Genomic DNA, 20,144 nt, shown 5'->3' with positions numbered 1-20,144 from the left:
TACAGTCAAAGAAGGGCCTAGGAATATACATGGCTGCTTTATTCCAGGACACAGTGGGAAGCCACTGGAGCCAAGGGATATGAATATTTAACATTTTCCCAAAGAAACAGCCAATCTGTTGATTTTATCCATAGCAAGTTGTAGATGATCAATGAGGACAATCCATGGTCACTAATCCAGCTAGTAACAAAAAAGAATGAAATGGGAGAAGCACAGAGTATTTATGTTTTACAGAAAAATGACAGTAACAGCAATTATAATTTAACAGCAAAGATCTCAGAATTCAAACTTTTGTTTTCCAAAGCTTCTCAATAATTAATTAGTAAGAGGAAAGAGTACAGAGTGGTTTGCTTTTCTTTTTTTAAACAGGAAAATTGTTTTTAACCTTATTTGTTAAAATGCTAATGGGTTTTACTGGGACAGATCAGTATTGCTTAATTCTCTGTTCTTTCTTTTTTTTTCTTTTGTCAGTCATGGCGCTTGAACTCTGGGAGGGCCTGGGCACTGTCCATGAGCTCTTCAGCTCAAGGCTAGCACTCCACCACTCTGAGCCACAGCCCATATCTGGTTTTCTGGTGGTTAATTGGAGATAAGAGTCTCATGGGCTTTCCTGCCTGGGCTGGCTTTGAACTGTGATCCTCAGATCACAGCCTCCTGAATAGCAAGGATTACAGGCATGAGCCACCCGGTTCTGGCTGTTCTTTCTTCTTTTGAACTCATTATCATTGAGCCTCTGTCCAGTGCTAAGCCAGTCTTCTTTTGTCCAGTATTAGTATGAGAATAATGTCACATATACTTGTCCACTGGGACTAAGGCTAATGTAACATTAACCACGTTAATGGGTGAGAACTATTGGTTTTGCGGAAACACATCAATGAAGTCTCACATGGAAGAATCCATTAATTTGGCTTGGGACTGGTTAACTGTGGTTAACAGTGGCAAACATGGTAGTCTTTCAATTTATGAAACTGGATAATTAAAAAAAAATCAGCTTTCCCACCCTAATATCTTTAGAGTACACAGCTCACAGGCAATAATAAAATTACTTAGCATCAATAATGAATGGTAAAGAGATGGTAAAAAATACAGAGATGGTATTTCCAGAATAGTTTGTTTTTACTTAAAATTATGTTATTTGGGCTGGGAATGTGGCTCAGTGGTAGAGTGCTTGCCTAGCATGCATGAATCCCTGGGCTTGATTCCTCAGTACCATATAAACAGAAAGAGCTGAAAGTAGTGTTTTGGCTCAAGTGGTGGAGCACTAGCTTTGAGCAAAAGAAACTTGGGGACAGTGCCCAGGCCCTGAGTTCAGTCCCAGGACTGGCAAAAAAAGTATTCAAAATTATGTTATTCTCAGGTGCTTGATTAACCATGGGAGATGTGATTATGTATCATTCAAATAACTTGAATCTCTAAAAAAGAAAATGAAAACAATAACAATTAAAAAAAACCTGTTTCCATCTCCTGGTGTTCATTTAGATAACTATTACTTTATATGATCAGAGGCACAGACGCATTGTGCCTTTATGTTCATCCCCTGAGAATGTCCTCCCTTGATTGTTCTGTATTTATAATAAGGTCTTCACTTTGTAGCCTAGGCGGGCCTTCAATTCTCCTACCTCAGCCTCTTGAGTGCTGGGATTACAGAAGTTCACCACCATGTCCAATTTTATAAAACTTTACAATAAGGGTTGAAGAACATGCAACAGGCAAGGCCTGGTGGTGCATGCTGTAATCCAAACATTCAGGAGGGACAGGCAAGAGAACTGCAAATTTTATGTTAGCCTGGCTACAAAGTGAGACTTTTGTCTGAAAAAAAAAGGAGAGGGAGAGGCAAAGAGGGAGGGAGGGAGATAGAGAGATAGAGAGAGAAAGAAAGAGAGAGAGAACTTTTATAAATAAAGGAGACAAATACATCTGTATTTCTTGTGTGTGTTTGCATGTTGAATAAGAAATCCTTTGATGCTACATCATGTTTTCAGATGTAAGACACCATGGGTGAACTTCTTTGGACAATGAACACTCAGTGTAACTAAGAGGGCATTAGGAAGTGAAAACATGTCTGGGCTGGGTGTAGGTACTAGTGGGAGAGAAATGGGTGAAAGAGAGGGACAGAGGGCAAATAGAGTTATTCATCTATGTACATGTGTGGACCCAGAACAATGAAACTTAAGGCTGGTTTGGTAAGGGGGGAGTGAAGAGGGAGAAGGATGGAGGATGCTAATCAAGATATATTGTATCCATAAATGGATATGTTGAAATGAAACATTCGTGTATCACTAATTGTTGCTGAAAAAAAGAACAATTCTTTCATTTTTAAACCATCATAACAAGCCTCAGTTGTACAATTTGCTTAAGAACTCAGGCCTGGAATGAACCTACAGGAGTTGAAATCCCATCTCTGCTAGTAAAAGTTGGGCAAGTTAGTTGCTTCTAATTGATCATCTGCATAATAAGCCTTGGAAGAGCTTTTACCTCATAAGTTGTTTTAAAGAATAAAGGTGGGTGCATGGAAAATAGTGCCTCATAAATGTATTATTACAGTTATTTTACTTTGTTCTTTATGAAATTCCTTTTCATTTGTGGCATAAGCTGTGTGTCCAATTTTCTGTTATCAAGAAAGATGATTGTTGCCAAATCTCTTTTAAGATCTTCTGATGGCTACTTTTCCCCTCAGAATCATGGTAGGCATCATTGTTTTAGTCTTCTCTGCTCTATGTGACACCCCATACTTCTCTCTCTTTTGTGGGGTCTCCTCTCCCTTTGTTGTGGCTCTTTTGAGGTCCCAGAGCACACCAGACATTTTCCTCCTCAAGTTCTGTTGCATTCCTATTTACTCTTCTTGGGATGTTTTACTCCCCAAGTGTTATTAATGGCTACTTCCCGGACCACCCAATAGAAGTGTCACTCTTCCTGTCTCACATGAACCAAAAGGCAGATTTAACTCATTGTTTATTTACTTCACTCTATCTTGCTTTCTGAATCACACTTAGAATCTGTTCATTATAAACAGTTCATCTTTTTCTTCCCCTGTTAGAATGAGCAGTATAGAGTGAATTTTGCCTATTTGCTGCTGTCCTTGGAATCTGAAAGTGTTTAGGAAATAGTTTTAGTAATCATTGACCCAAACAAGCTTGCTTTGGAGGATAGTTCTGTGATGGTATGGAAGGTTGATTTGCTGTGTGGCAGATGCTTAGGATAGGGCCAGATTGGGCAAGCTTGTTGGGACATGAGCTGCCTGGGAGATCTGGCAGGTCCACCTGAATTGATTTATACATCCATGAATGAGAAGGTTTAGGTTTCCTGCCTCAGAGCCTTGGCACTAGCTGAACGCTATACCTGTAATGACCTTTCTGGATTTCCCTTTTGGTTTCACATTACTTAAACTTGCCAACAGAGATCTTTCCTGACTCATATAAAAATAGTTCTTCAGAAACTTGGTGTATCTGACTGATAAAGAGATACTGAATTCCCTGGGAATTTAAATGTGCATACTGAACATTTAATGGCCCTAAGGCTATTAAAATCTGAGCTTCAAGGAGACAAGAGTTGGACTTTCTTCTGTCACTGTCACTGCATTTCAGCATCTGGCACACAGTAAGTGATCAGCAAATATTTATAGAGTCAATGTATGGCTTTCCTGTGGTTTCTTTCGTTTTCCTGTTAACTTGTTTTTCTACTTTGATATTGTAATGGCATATTTTTTTTCCTTCTTCTTTTGGGCCAGAGCATGGAAAGCTGTTTGCTTTGAATCATTTGTCTGTTTTACAAGACTGCTCTGCCAGGTGGTGAGACTATTTATCTCCATGTCAGATGCCTCTCTCTCCCCCCTCCTCCTGCCCCGCCACTTTTTGGGGCTGGTCTCACTTGGAGGACATCCCTACCTTGTTGTTCCTGCCACCTCTTCAGAAATTCAGTTCACAGAGACGCTTTCTCTAGAGGAAAAGCTGGAGTCTCAAAATCCTAAGGCTTCCTAAACATAGTCCAAGACAGTCTCCTAGGACCATATAGATGATGAGAAGAGACTCCAAGCTAGACCAAACATTTATTTAGTGCTTCTTGTATGCAGCATTGTATTATCTATTTGGGAGGATATTTCCAATCTAACAGTGTTCCCAAAGGACACATGGGAGAGCTGGGAGAGAGAATCACATTCTGAGACGACATCAGGACATGCAGACGGAGACATCTTGGAAACAGATGTAACATGGGGAAGACAGTTGGCTTTGCAGCCCCCGAGGGCCAGCCTTATGATTTCAAAGAATCATCTAGGATGAAAGCAACCACTCGGAATGATGACCTCATTGATAGAGTAAGGTCCTGAACATTTTTCTAAAGGATGAACAGAAGCATCGTTCAAATTGTATTCACAATGGAAAGCAAGGTGGGTGACCAATGAACATTAATAAAAATGACAAAAATGAGAATTCCCATTCCTCCATCCATCTTTTCTCAGTCCATTATATGCTGGGTGGAATGGACAGTGCAGCTGTCACAGAATCGTTGGTGGTCTCCAGGAGTCAGCAAAGCTCCCCAATCCCTAAGCTCTGGACCTTTTGTTTTCCTAAGTAGTCTAAGTGGGAAATCTGGTTGTGTGATCCCAAGTCTCAGCTAAAGCTTTCCTCAGCTCCAGGTTTTGTATACACAACAGCTGGTGACTCACGGGCTTCATCTTCTGACCCCAAGGCCATTCTCGATCAGAGCAAGCCAGCCAGGGCCAGATGCCAAGTAAAGTCTTGTACTCTGACATATCCTGTGGATTTCAGGCTACAAGTGGATGGGTTTTCCTCATAGCATGGGACATTCCTTGCTCTCAGGTTACAAAGCTTGACTGGGTGCTTGTTCCATATGTGTAGACACCACCCCGAATTTCCTAGACTTGTGAAGTTTGTAAGTATTTGAAGAAAATTTATTATTAACTAGGTGCATTACTTAAGACTTTATTTAGTCTCCATGACAATTCTTTACTAGGTTCTATGCCTTATCCTTTTGTGTCTTTCTTTTTTTGGCCAGTCCTGGGCTTGGACTCAGGGCCTGAGCACTGTTCCTGGCTTCTTTTTGCTCAAGGCTAGCACTCTGCCACTTGAGCCACAGCGCCACTTCTGGCCATTTTCTGTATTTGTGGTGCTGGGGAATTGAACCCAGGGCTTCAGGTGTAGGAGGCAAGCACTCTTGCCACTAGGCCATATCCCCAGCCCTGCCTTATCCTTTTGAACTCTGGGCGTGGGCATATTGCTGAGCTTTTGTGTTCAAGGCTAGAATTCTACCACTTGAGATACAGCACCCCTTTAGCTTTTTGGTGGTTAATTGGAAGTAAGAGTCCCACAGACTTTCCTGCACAGACTAGCTTTGAACTTAGATCCTTAAATCTTAGCTTCCAAAGTAGCTAGGACTACAGGTATGATAGCACCTGGCTATCCCCCCCCCCCCTCTTTTTTTAATATGTAAATGGGTACAGAAAAGTCCAGCAGCTTCCTCTATGTCCATGCCTATGCCTATATCTATATCATGGAGCTAGCTTCAAGTGCAGGTTCTTTTCTGCAGAGTTTCTGACTCTAACCACTCCTGTATGGTCTGATCACTCGTCATATTCTCCTTATGGTACACAACAGAATCTCAGTTGGAATCTTCAAGCCTGGCTATGTACTAAAGGTATATAAATTAGCCAGTTTTGACCTTTCCAAAAACCAAATGAATTTTAATACACTTTCATATAAAACTGACTTTTATTATAATGAAAAAAGGACAAAGACAATTTGCTAAGAGCCTTTAATTACAATGTACCTTCTATTTACATGTAATTATACTTTTAATATACAATTTGAATAAAGTTCATTACAAGTAAACTATAAGACATTACAACTGTAGTCTCTTCTGAATATTCACAATTGCAGTATTACCATGAGAAACACAGAAAACAAATACCTATTTTCAGTTCCTTAGTACCATTACTGGGTAAATGAAGAAGATCTGGCCACAGAGAGAGAATTAGAAATATGCATCAAGTTGAAACGTATTTGTAACATAACTCATAGTATTGCTATTATCTAAACCCTAAAATATAATTGACCATTGGATCAATAAAAACAATTCAACTTCTATTTATATAGCACCTTTTGTTCAAAGAGGTGAAAGCATTTGTATTCATATTATCTCATTTGTCCCCCAAACACCCCTGTGAGGTAGGCAATGGTTGGTATTATAATCCCCATTTTGTATATGGAGAAACTGAGGCACAGAGAAGTTGAACTGTTTGCTTTAGAATCACAAAGTAAAGTCAATGCTGGAACCGGGACATGAACCCTGCGCTCTTCTCTCTAAAACCAATGCTTCTCTTTAACTAAATTGTTCTATTTGAGAATTTAATGCAATACTTCAATTTATTTTTTCCAATTTTTTTTAAATGTGCATTTTTTCACCCATAAAAATTGATGAAATACTATAGGCAAGAAACAAACACTCTGGGATAGGTACAAGTCTGGTATTATACTCTCCAGGAAAGAGCTTACAGAGGTTTTTGAAATTTTTTCTTTAAATTTTATTCAAGCAGTTTCTTTTCTTTCTTTTTTTTTTTTAGTTGACACAAACTTAGATGCCTTTGGAAGAAACATATTTGAAAGGATGCTTCTAGTCACATAAGCCAGGTTTATTCCTGAGTTTAAAAAGAGGAGAATAGCCGAACTATCACTTAGATATTTAAGATACTTTCTCTCACCCACATGTACTGTTTACTGTTTAAAAGCCTGTAGATGGTAGAGCCGAAGTAGGAATGTTTTCCAGAGACATAAACAGAGACACAAAAGAGCAGGAAGTCATCTGTGTCATGAGTACAAATGATGCTTCCAATCTTCATTTACTTCCAAATATGTCCTCAAATTAGAAGCAATAGAAGGCAGGCAGGCAGGCAGGCAGGCAGGCAGGGAGGGAGGGAGGGAGGGAGGAAGGGAGGAAGGGAGGGAGGGAGGAAGGGAGGGAGGGAGGGAGGGAGGGAGGGAGGAAGGGAAGGGAAGAAGGAAGGAAGGGAGGGAGGAAGGAAGGAAGGAAGGAAGGAAGGAAGGAAGGAAGGAAGGAAGGAAGGAAGGAAGGAAAGAGCATGCAGGCAGGCAGGCTAGATATGTATGGTGCTTTTTCTTATAACTCCAACTACTATGGAGACAGCATTGGGTGCATTTGGTTTGAGACAAGTCTGGGCAAAAAGTTAACAAAACCTCAACCAAAAAGTCTGCTGTGATGTGTATTCCTGTGGTTCCAGCTACATAAAAGGCATAGATAGGAGGGTCACAGTCTGAGGTCATCCCTGGGGATGGGAGGGACTTGGCAGACCATATCTACAAAAATAACCAAAAAGCAAAAAGGGCTGGGGGGGCGTGGCTCAAGTGATTCAGTGCCTAGCAAGTAGGAAGCCTTGAGTTCAAACTCCAGTACCACCAAAAAAAAAAAAAAGAAAAAAAATGGAAGAAGAAAGAAAATATTAAAAAAAATACAGAAAGTTTTTAAGCTCAATCTGGCCTTCTAGGCATTATTATTATTTTTTTTACATCACTTTCTCCAAAGAAATAAGCACTATCAAGTGCTTCCTAAATATTGACAAATAACTCATAGGAATTAAATAGCTCATAGGAATTAAAGTTTTTGATTGACTTCAGGAAAAAAACAATAAGCTTATATTACACAATTAAAACCTAAAAAAACACAAGCAAGCCAGAGGGATGGGTGGGGAGCAACATGTCAGGTTCATTTTTTGGGTTTTACAGGGAAAATGTGTGGAAACACATCAAAGGAATGTCAAACGCCATTACAGAAAGCACTGCAGCTTTTGATTTTAGTCACTTCACCTAGGGAAGGATACTTCTGTCACATAGAAAGCCTTCCCTCCCAAGTAGGGAGCCAAAGACCCAATGTTTTCTCCTTCAGCTTAAGAAACAAAGCAAAAGGAAATTGTTTTAACCTTATTGAGTTTAAAACCAAACCAAACCAAACCAAACCAAACCAGGGCACTACAAGAGAGTTCTGAATGGTAGACTCCTGGAATTTTGAGAAATCAATAAATAGAGAAAAAGAACAGATACCTTTTCTATTAAGTTTTGAATTTTATTTATTTTCCCCCCTTCACTAGTCTGAAACAATACTCTTTAGCTCAGCTTCTCATCCACCACTTAGCAGATAGTAAAAGGTCTTGATGTCTTCTGTTCATAACTAGCTTATGGCAGACCACCTGCTTGGACAAGGCCTTCAATCATTCTAGAGAAGCCAGGAAAGCAAGATTGGGGTGGGGGGGAATGTATATTTGGAGATGTATTTGAAGAGCCCCAAGCCTCTAGTGCAGAGGACAGTCACAGTAAGATATTCTGGAAGGATCCAAAACAGATTCCCATTTAGACACTATAGTTTCTGCCTCATGCCAAGGGCAAACACACCCAATCATTTCTTTTTTTGCTGTTTTTGTTTTCTTTCCTTTTTGTTTTGTTTGTTGGTCTATATGTCTTTGGGAATGTATGGGAGAGGGTACAGAAATGGAGGGACAAAGGGTGAATAAATGCAGCAATGGTAGTCATTGGACACTATTTTGAAAATGAACTCTACAACTTGTGGGTGGGATAGGAGGAAAAAACGGGGAGTGAGGGAAGGAGTAACATGGTCCAAAAACAAATGTTCTCTGCCTGACTTATGTAACTGTAACCCTTCCGATTAAGAGATCTTTTTTAGTTAAAATTTTTTTTGAAAAACATTATGCTTTAGAATATTCATTCCAAGATTAACTATGAGGACTTACAATGAATTAAAAAGTAAAAAACGTAAACACATTCTGTTTCCTTAAGTATGTAAAAAATTAGAAACTGTACTACACTATCCCCTACTTGTGCTAGTAATTAAAAACTGCCTGGTTTCTCACTCCAAAAACCATATTGTTTGCCAATTATTCCCAATGTCTGGCAATTCCACATTTAGATGCTGGAGCATTCTGTTTTCCTGAGCCCTGAGTGAGTAGGACAATTTTGTTGGAAGGAAAGTAATTCAAAAGCACCTTTGCCAAGAGAAGGGGAAGGGCGACAGCCACAGGGTGAAAACGTCTTACTTTTGGGTTTACTTTAAAAATACTTAGTCCTAGAAGAAGGGTTTTCCTCCTCAAAATAGCGGGATTTCCTTCATTTTTCTGGTGAAAATCTACATCCAACATGCCAGGCTAATCACATAATATGATGAGGGACAGGGAGCTTGTTACTTGGTGAGAGATCATGTCAGTTAATTCTGTATTTGTGAGTTTGATCCCTTAGAAAGTTCTTCATGGCCCCTTGGACCTCGGGTCTTATCCTGGTGAAGAGTTAAAGTAAACCCCATTTTCAGGCAGCCCCGGTTTTGTTGTCTGTTTAAACTATGAGTAACCCAGGCTACCAATTATCCTGGCTAGCAGGACAAGCTTATTAGGGCCCAGCAGGTCAGGATACTCTCTGCTTAACTCTAACCACCCCAGAATGCCTCGAGCCCTGAGCCAATCAGATTTGTACCCGTATCCTAATCTTGCTCCAACACCTGATTGCTGTAACTTGGTTTTTTGCTTTTATAAGCTCTGAAATCTCAGCTCAGGGCCTTCCTCCTAACCTCCGCTGTGTCAGTGGGTAGGACAAGGCCCGATCTGCAGCTCGCCTGAAAAAAGCCTTGCTTTTGCATTTTGGAATGTCTTTCTCTCTGGGGTCTTCTTGGTGGTCTTCTCACGACTTGGGCATAACACTGGTAGCCTGAGGCAGGGAAATTGGAGGTTGGGCAGAACTTTAGAGTCAGCCAGCCAGGATGGAGAACAGTTCTATGTTGCCTGGTGGGGTGCCTCTACAGAAAGGTAAACAATTTATGCAAATAGCACATTTATGCAAATAGCACATTATGTAAATAGATGTATGTAAATAGAGCATAGGTACCTGGCAAACAGGAGGGGTTGGGACGGAAAGAAATCAGTGGTGTTAAAGAGAGGGACAAGGGAACCACCTGGACAGAAGTAGCCAAAATTAGGTTATGAGGAACCAGTGGCTTCATGCTCTCATACTTTAAACTTTGTCCTTTTAAGAGGATTAGTGAGGGAGGGTAATGTTAGAGCTAATATGAGACACTTCTGAATGTAGAAAACTATGATTGAGAAATTCTCACTAGAAAAACAATGAAGTAAAAAACTTTTACAAATTGGACAATCTTTTCACTTTGTACAAAGGCCTTTTAAAACAAAGAGTAAAAGTACTATTGTAATGACTGATGATGTTGATGATGATTTTAACTGTGTTTGAGTGAGGAGAGTATTTTTAAACTAATCTGACCCTCTCAAGAGACCTGCTACTTTTAGAGGATCACTATTTTTATGAGGAAAAAATGCCATTTCCTATTTTATAACTAACTTCTGTTTGTCCAGCTGTATTTCAAACTTCCCCAGAAAACACAAGGCAGGCTAATACAACACAATTATTTAACAGTTAACAACATAAAAACATTTTACTGCTTTTCATCTAACATCTTTAAGTATGAAGAATGACAATCAACAACCTTTATAATACATTATACATGAGATAGGACACAATCATGGCCAACACAGTTTTGAAAAATACTCTAGTATGTTAAGTGGCAAGCAAAGAAATCTTTCTGTATAAAGACAAATGAAGACCACATTGGAGACTTTTAAAATAATTATCTTTATAACAAAATTGCATTTTTATTTCATCTGATATCAAGTAGCCTCAAAAGAAAAACTTGAAAAACAATTAAATATATTACAAATATTTAGAGGCTAGATGTAAACAGACTTAAAAATGATCAGTAGAATAAAATCATTCTCTCCTGGACCATAATTTTAAAATCTAATTTGTTATTTCCAGACAAAGATTGTGATGGACTATTGGGTCTGGACAGATATGGTTATGTCTATGTTTTCAATTTGTCCAATGCTGCTCTCAGGAATAATGTATATAATATAAAGCAAGATAAAGGATTTAGATTTCAGTGCAAATAAAACCACATTTGATATTGTAGATATGCTTCTATTTTCACACCAGCCACTTACTAGTAGCAAACATTACCCTTTAACTTTCCCCAATTACACAGTACAATAAGCCTGTCAAGATTCCCAGGAAATAACTATCAGTACCAACTGTGCCTCCTGTGGCCCCAGAAAGGCTGGCTGGGTCCCAGAAGTCAATACTTTTGGAAGAATGGAATCAGCGTGAGAATGCAATGGACTCACAGTAACTGTTACAAGGAGTCTTGGAAAAAAAAGTCATGTGCTCATTTAGAAAATCTCAGTTCAGTGTTGAAGTGGAGCTCTCTGTGGGTCAGAGCATCAGTGTGGGACATCATGGCACTGTGCAACCTCACGTTTTAAAAAGGGAATAAGATGTTGCCATGATGCAAAAAGTGGACCTCACTACTGCAGTCTGGGTCACCTGCCAGCTCTGCCTCCTAGCCCAGGGTACTTACTTGCTTGTTTGCTTCTGGCTTATTTGCTTTCTTCTCCAACACTGATTGAGAAATACACCTATTTAAATTTGCTCCTTTCAGGTTGAATATGTAAGTGAGTCACATGTATAGCAAAACTAAACTACTGTTGTTTTCAGGCAGGATAATTATAGCCACATTTAAAATCTGAATGTATTTGACAGAAAAATTAAATGATTTGCCCTCAACTGTGAAATGAAAACCGTTGGAGAACTGTTTCTTCTAATTTTGCTTTTCATAAAAGTTCACCATACTAGTAGGATACATATTCTAAGTACATATTAAAACTTAGTTTAATAATTAGGCACTAGAGTTGTGCCACTAGATACGTACATATGTATATGTGCAAATGAATATATCATTTATTATTGGTTAAGGTAAGGAAATGTTCTAATTATAAAAATGAAAATCAAGTAAGAAAAATATAGCAACATATTTACTTCTCTGAATTGACTGCCTAGTGTAAATTTAGTACATAATAAGAATTTACTCTGGGATTCTGAGGGCAGATAAAACAGTGACTAACCTTTTCCCCACAAATTATATTGGTGTCTTTAAAAGCCTTAGTAGACTTATTGATATAGCTTAAATCAGGCCATGAGAAAAATATATGTAGCCAATATATGCGAGGACTACTTTCTTGTCAAATTTTTCACATCTGTATTATCTCACATATAATAGGTTATATTTTTATGATAACACTATTTTGGAAATACTAAAAACAACCTGAGAAACACTTTTAAAACATCTGAACAGAAACACAGCTACTTCTGACAGAGATGTGAAGTTCCAATTTATAGAATGGAAATTGCCTTAAATGGCAGATCCTTTGTACAACTACTCAAAAATAATAATAAAAAATTTAAAACTAAAAAATAAAAAATTCCCAAGATTTTATCTTTTTATATAACATCACATTATATAGGTTATTCTTGAATGCATACTATGATTTCAATGGTGAACTTAAAGAATACAGTACTTTTTTTTTTTTTTTTTTTTTTTGGCCAATCCTGGGCCTTGGACTCAGGGCCTAAGCACTGTCCCTGGCTTCTTCCCGCTCAAGGCTAGCACTCTGCCACTTGAGCCATAGCACCGCTTCTGGCCGTTTTCTTTATATGTGGTGCTGGGGAATCGAACCTAGGGCCTCGTGTATCCGAGGCAGGCACTCTTGCCACTAGGCTATATCCCCAGCCCTACATTTTGTTTTTGATAATTACCTTTCATGTATTTGACAATCAGATCAAAATGAAAATTTTAAAGAGCTACAGAATTCTGTTCAATTCATATGTACATATGGTGTGTGTATACAGATTTTAAAGAAAGCAAAACAGATGAAAGTTATGAAAAGCTGTATAATAAACTCAAAATGATGATATATCAATTCTTCAATAACATACACAATACTGTAAAGAACAGAGCTGCCTTGCTAAAAAGTTTACTCGGCTCTCTCTCCTCCAATCCGCGAAGACTACTATTTCATTTTTTGGAATTTTTGCTGTAGGCTATAAAGAGCTATAAAGCTCTTTTTAAAGAGCTCAAGATTTTCTCCTACAATTTATACTATAGTATGTCAAACTAGGAGAGATAGTTTAGTGCATATTTTACAACCCAGCTGCATAAACTGTATTTGAAAACTTCTAGCAGACATTCAGCAATGAGAGTGTAAGATGACATGCTCAGTTATCATGAACTTCTCTCTCATGAAAAGGTTTTATATTTTACAGAGCATGCCTACTTCCCTGATCGTAAGAGTTTTGAATAGGATGAAACAAATGTTTGGTTGTAAGGTACCCATGGAGGACACTACCAGCCATGCACAGTGCTAGGTGAACAATGTGACCTGATTGTCACACATAGGAAGGGAACTTTGTGACCTGAGAGGTTGTTGGGTCAAATTTGTCAAATACGAAGCAGTGAGAACCAGCAGGCAAAGCAGTGCTAATGAAAGATCTGGACTCAGATAGGAAGTAGCCTGCACTTTCCTGATAAACTCTCCAAGGATCCAAAGGTATTCCCCATGACTTTCTAATCAACAGTGATTGTGCTTTTGCACGTGACATCTTTACCAGAGAGACTCAGCTGGTTGAAAAATAATGACAACCAACCAGCTTACCCCAAGAGTTCACTTTACAGCTTCAGAAGTGCAAAACAGAGCAGACACAAACCTGATGCACATACAGGCATGGAAAGATGTGCCAGCAAGCTGGTCTCGGCCACTCATAAGATGGTTCTTCCTCCAAGTTGGTAAGGAGAGGAAACAGCAAGGTTATTCATCATCAAAGTCAATAGATGCTACAGTGGGAGAGGAGGATGACTTCACTTGGTTTTTCTTATCAGTATAGCAATCACTTCCCAGAGCCCACACTTTGGAGTGGCACTTCAATGAAACTCTTTTTAAAATGAAAAGTGAACAAGTTTTTCAATGTTGGTCTTTTAAGATCTAAGGAGATGATTAAATTCATACCAGGCCAAGCTTTTCATCTGGGGTACTATGGCCACTGATTTTTATAAAATGAAGGAAAACTTACAGTAAGCAATTTGCATGGGTAAGCAGTGGACTACAGAAGTCACTGCTGTTTTCTCAAAAAAAAAAGTAAAGTTTAATGATAAGTATGATACTCTTAGGAGGAGTCATATTTTGTTCTATTTTTATTATTTTAAATATTTCAATACTGCTTACCACAACCACTAAAAATGGTTATTTATACCTTCTGCATTTGTACCCTCAGTGGTCTAGGTATTTTCAACCCATTAGTCCAAGTACCATTTGAAAAATTGAGTCTTAAAAACCTTCAGTGTGGGGCTGGGAATATGGCCTAGTGGCAAGAGTGCTTGCCTCGTATACAGGAAGCCCTGGGTTTGATTCCCCAGCACCACATATATAGAAAATGGCCAGAAGTGGCGCTGTGGCCCAAGTGGCAGAGTGCTAGCCTTGAGCAAAAGAAGCCAGGGACAGTGCTCAGGCCCTGAGCCCAAAGCCCAGGACTGGCAAAAACAAAACAAAACAAAAACCTTCAGTGTTTTAAACACTTGTTAAAAAACAGAATAAGAGCTAGTTTTACTTATCTAGCTTATGTGCTTCATGATATCTTCAAAATGAGAGTGTATATCATTGTACATAAAATCAAAATAGGTGATACCAATTTTTTTTCTGGCACTTTCTAGAAATCAAGCATTAAACATAAAACATCTTATAATAAAAATGTAAGAAATGTTTACATGTTCATCGTAGATTACCTTAGGGAAGCAGAAGTGCATACAATTGGTGTCCATGGCCCTCCTGGGAAGGGCTCTACAGCTGCTGCCACCATAAAGATTAAGGCTCTCTAGCTTGAGGGAATGAGCTCTGTCCTTACACAAGTACAGAAGTACCACAATTTTGAGTGAAAATATGGAAACATTCTATTCAAGTTTTCCAACATTGGGGTGGGGGCCTCAGGGAGAGGGTTTAACCAGATAAAGAAAACAGTATTTAAAACTAACTTCAAGTAATTTTGGAGAACGGATGCTGATACACAGTGCCAAAATAAGGAGAAGCAGAGACCTAAGAGACCCCAGGAACATCCTCCCCTCCTCCCCTCCAACCTCGGTCCCATGCAATCTACGGATTCCTGGGGCCAACATGGCTGCTCTGAAAAAAAAGATGAGCAAATTGGATGGGAAGCAGTAAGTACACAGTTTCTCACCATCCTAACACCTATGCTGAAAGCCAGTGCAAACCCCTGCAGAATTTCCTTGGAATGAACCATAGACGTTGGAAGTTTTGAAGGTGGAAAATGCAAGTGTTTTCCTTTAGGAGCAGGGAAGAAGGAAGAGCAGGAGACCCTGGTTCCTTCAAATGGCAGTATTTCAGGCAGATGGAGGAAATGGAGTCCTGGATGTACAGGTTTCCTCACAGATCTGCTTTCTGCATGGGTAGGATGAAATCTCGCTGGAATCTTCTGCAGTGGATGAAGGACTGAGGAAGTTTTGAGGTGTGCTGAGGGTGCTGGTCCCTGGGGGCAGGTGGTTGCACACTCAGGGAGCAGTCAGATCTATATCTCACTGTCTCAGAAACTGGGAGCACAGTGATGGCATCCACAACTACCTTCGGTTCACTACAGCAGCATGTGAAGGAGAGGCTGGTGTCATTTCCTATCTTACAGGAGAACTGGAGCTGGAGCTGTGCTCCAGGGTGCTAGAGCCTGGTGATGTCTCTGCATTGCTGCAAGTCCCCAATGCTCTCATAGTCATTCTCCTTGGGGATGAGGCTGTGGGGTCCATTGGTCTCCAGGGGGGCCCTGTCTTCCTCTCTGTTTAGAGTGTGGATTGCTTCATAGTCCGGTTCCGGCTCCTCACTGGGTCTCGGTGCTGGTGGATGTGTGCTGATGCTGTTCTGAGTTTTCTCAAAGTCTTTAACTGTAGCATATAGGTCATTACAGGAGGAGGGCGACCTCTGAGGGGCTCCTTTAATGGAGTTGTAGGCGCACTCTTGCGCTTTCAGCGACTGCCCTGATTTATGTACTGACTGTCCAGGTTTATTCACTGAGGAGTACATGGCTGAGATCTAGGAAACAAAGGGAGAACTGAGAAATCCACCTTGTCCCTGTTTTGGCAACAAGCTACATCAGTAGCACTTATGGGCTACTGTGTGTCCCTTCAAGATTTGCCTTTATTATCTGTACTCATAATGGAGTGTATTACTAGGAATAATGAAGACATTGCTTTTTACTTTGTGTGTAGATCAACCTAGCCACTTAATTCCTTATGAAGCAAGTTCTGTGGGACTCGAAAGAGGACTTAGGACAGCAGGAGGAGTAGAGCTCAGGGAGCGCAGCAGCTGTGTTATCTGAGTTTTATGTTGCAATGACATTTCAAAAGCTGATCCTCAGATCTCAGTCTCCTGAGTAGCTAGGATTACAGGTGGGTACCACCGGACCCCATTGTTTTGGTTTTGAGACAGTATCTCACTGTGTTGCCCAGTTCTGAATCCACTGTATAGCCTACATTGGCTTTGAATTGGGGATCTTCCTACTTTTATCTCTAAAAATGTGGGCTTACAGGTATGTATCACCATGACTGGCTCAGGAAAAAAAATCACTTTTATGTGCAACTGGTCAATTCAGAAATGAAATTTGGAGTTCCACTTATGGTTGTTTCTTTCCATGACAAGAGCTGGGTTATTTCCAAGAATACCTTCACAGCTTTGCTAACATATCACATACTGTCTGTAATAACAAGCAGGGTTTAACTCTCAGGTAATGATAGGTTCAATGTACCAACTAAGAGATAGTTGGGGAGTTTTCTTTTATTGTCAGAAATCATGATTGCAAACAAAATATATCCTCTATTTTCCTTGTATTTTTTTTTAAACCACAGTGATTAATTCATTCTAAAACCTAGGGAATAAATAAACATGTTTCCTGACAGATGCCTGGCTCCCTAAGTGTGGAAGGACATTTTCCTGCTTTCTCATATCTCACATACTGTGGGTGAGGTTTCCAGCTGGCCTAGAAGCTTCCAAAGATGGGTGGCCTGCTGTGTGTTAACTGGTCATTTACATGAGAAGTTTTCACTCCCAACTGGTGGCTCAGTTTTGATAGGCAGTGACAGAGAAAGAGGCTTTGGAAAACTCTCACCATGTGGTTCTGACTGTTCTAGTGAATAGTAACTTTATATTCTCACTTATAGGTCCCAATGGAGGATTTGCTCTCAACCTAAGAATGATCATTTTATACATTTAGAAAGAATAATGTGTGGTACAAGTAAAAAACACAGACCCATTATAAAGGAATGAAGCATGTATGACAGTGACCAATATATTCTGCCCCTTCAAGGGTGAGGCCAAGGGTGACAGAGACACTGTACTTAGATGGTAAGATGTTAGGTGGCTCTTCCATGTCCACTTTCTCTTCTCAACTTCCTTCCCTTTATTCCCCACCGATAATGTTATGTTAGTCTTCCTAAAGTTCGTGTTGTTTACAATTTCAGGCTTGGAAATTTATTTGTAATTTAATTTACATTAATTAGCAATTCAAAATTGACTCTTGGAATGAACCCAGCATCAGAGGACATCACTGAACATTCCTTTTTTTTTTTTTTTTAACTAGAAGCTCCTCAACTCTTCTAATAACCCTTTAGAATGTTTTCTGTGACTATTTCTGGTTTGCAAACAGCTTTCTCTTCAAGCCACCTGGCTATCTTGCTTTTCTGTTTTTTTTTTTTTTCTCTTTACTATTCATTCTGTATATTATGATGTTTTCCTAAATTACTTTTTTCCCTATTCCTTATCTTTTTTATTTTTTCTTCATTATTCTTGCAAAACAGACCTGTTTTAGTCTGGGCCCTCTAACACTGTAAGAATGCAAAAACAAATGATTTCTAGATTTCCTTTACCCCCCTGAATCTTCCTAACATGAATGGTTAAGAATTGCAGTTCTTTATTTTATATTCAAAGTTTGAATCAGTATCACTAGGCACTATTTTCAAAACCATTTCAAATACTTGAATTTAGAGTTGACTTATTTTAAAGGATTAGTTTACAGATTTCCTTTATATCTTTTTTTTTTTTTTTTTCTTTTTTTTTTTTTGGCCAGTCCTGGGCCTTGGACTCAGGGCCTGAGCACTGTCCCTGGCTTCTTCCCGCTCAAGGCTAGCACTCTGCCACTTGAGCCACAGCGCCGCTTCTGGCCGTTTTCTGCATATGTGGTGCTGGGGAATCGAACCTAGGGCCTCGTGTATCCGAGGCAGGCACTCTTGCCACTAGGCTATATCCCCAGCCCCTATATCTTTCCCTTTGTTAAATACCAAACAGTGTCCCTCTGACAGTAGAAAGCTAATTTGAAGGAGCTGCCCAGGGTTGCGGTATGAGATGGTATGTTCCAGTGACCTGTGGTCCAGCAGAACTTAGGTGTCTGTGATACAGAGGTACATTGAAAGACACACACACACACACACACACACACGCACGCACGCACGCACGCACACCCCTTTTAGTCTATTAATAGTCTAGTGAATTTTTAGCTCTGGTTCTTTAGAATACACAATCTATTTTTGTTGGCTTCAATATCTGACAGTAGCTCTGGCCTGAAATCATACCTCCTAAGGATACCTGCTCTCTGCACCTGAAAGTCCTTATAGAAACCTCTTCCTCCATCTCCCAGGTAGGATCCAATTCTCTATATCCACTTGTTGCAGTGTTTAGAATTTTCCAGCTCATCGTAGTCTTCTAATGCTCCTGTACTGAGAATTCCCATCTCTTTCTAATCTCTCCTGTGTATGCTGGATCTCTCATTCTTAGCCAGTGTCTTGTACTTTGCTGACCAGTTCATCCTGTTGGCTTTGGCTTACTGTAGGCCAGTTACCCTCTCCACATATAGGGAGTGCCAAGTTTCTGAACCTTGACCTTCAAACTTGGGCTGAAGTGAGCACTGGGGCTCTTTTACACCAAAGGAAACACCACAGTGCATTCATTCCAAGGCAGACGTTCTACTTCGTGTGTCATGAGATTCTGGTTATTTAGAAAGAATAATACTTACCTCTTCTTCTGTGAGAGTGGGGTCTTCTTCCCGGGACTTGTACAACAAGGAGCTGTATCTCTGTCGATCAAATACACAAAGTCAGTTGAAGCCAATAATCCAACCTATCTTGTACATGTCTCCACATAGCAGTCGATAAAAATTATTTCAAGCTGGATGCCAATGTCTCACATTCATAATCCTAGCTACTCAGGAAGCTGAAATCTGATGATTGCTATTTGAAGATAGGCTGGGCAGCAAAAGTCCCAGAGAACTCTTACTTCCAATTAACTACCAAAAGCCAGAAATGGACCTGTGGCTCAAGTTGTAGAGCACCAGATTTGAGCCCCCCAAAGCTAAGGGACAATAACCCAGCCTGAGTTCAAGCCCTAAGACACACACACTCTCTCTCTCTTTCTCTCTCTCTCTCTCTCTCTCTCTCTCTCACACACACACACACACACACACACACACAAAGGCAAAACACACATGGGCAAAAAGATTTTCAAGTGATTTTTATGGAACACAAAATAATTATGTGAGGTATCTGGGAAGTTAACACATGTATTCTATTCTACGTATGTATGTATATTTGTATGTATGAATATATGATGTTTTTGGCTACATTGGCAATATTACATAGAAGTGTCTTCATATTTAAAATTTACATCTTTAGGTATAGATAAGCAAAACTCTTTAATTAGATTACTTTTTAAATTTCTGTCACCAATCATTTGTGGAGAACTGATGATAGGAAGGGCCTGCACATTGCGTATCTACAGGTATTACCAGGAAGGTTCTTAAAGTCATCTGGAAACTCTTTGAAACTAATGGGGAGCCAACTGTCATGTATGGTTTTCTCCCACTTCATTTCTCAATAATTTGGCACCTGGATTCCTAATAGTCTCTCTAACACATTTCTTGTCTCAATTTGTGGTGATTTCAACAATTGTGTATTCTTCCAAACCTTGACCTTCAGTTCTTCTTCTGTGTTTCCTCCCATAAATGGTGCATAGCACACACACACACGCACACACATGTATCTCACTTTCACACTTGTACCTGGACCTTTGCTTATTCTTCTTCTAACTACTTCAGTAAAGTTTCTACCTCGCTATTCTGAGGAAGCTATTTTTGTCACAGTCCTCAGTGATGTTGATGTCACCAATGATACCT

General features: G+C 39.6%; 1 protein-coding gene across 1 annotated transcript in view; it reads right to left on the bottom strand.

The window, feature by feature from the left end:
• Positions 1-9,735: 9,735 nt before the first annotated feature.
• Positions 9,736-20,144, bottom strand: part of Pag1 (phosphoprotein membrane anchor with glycosphingolipid microdomains 1) — a 100,881-nt gene continuing 90,472 nt past the window's right edge. The window contains exons 7-10 of the mRNA XM_048358349.1: positions 18,990-19,049; positions 14,485-16,018; positions 12,670-14,262; positions 9,736-12,450 (exon numbers count right to left, since the gene is read on the bottom strand). Coding sequence (XP_048214306.1) covers positions 15,650-16,018; positions 18,990-19,049 — 429 coding nt within the window. The 3' untranslated portion in view covers positions 9,736-12,450; positions 12,670-14,262; positions 14,485-15,649. The remainder of the gene's footprint in view (positions 12,451-12,669; positions 14,263-14,484; positions 16,019-18,989; positions 19,050-20,144) is intronic.

Source organism: Perognathus longimembris, chromosome 12, assembly GCF_023159225.1.
Source record: "Perognathus longimembris pacificus isolate PPM17 chromosome 12, ASM2315922v1, whole genome shotgun sequence".
Classification (NCBI taxonomy): Eukaryota; Metazoa; Chordata; class Mammalia; order Rodentia; family Heteromyidae; genus Perognathus; species Perognathus longimembris.
This window is presented reverse-complemented; position numbering and strand designations above follow the sequence as displayed.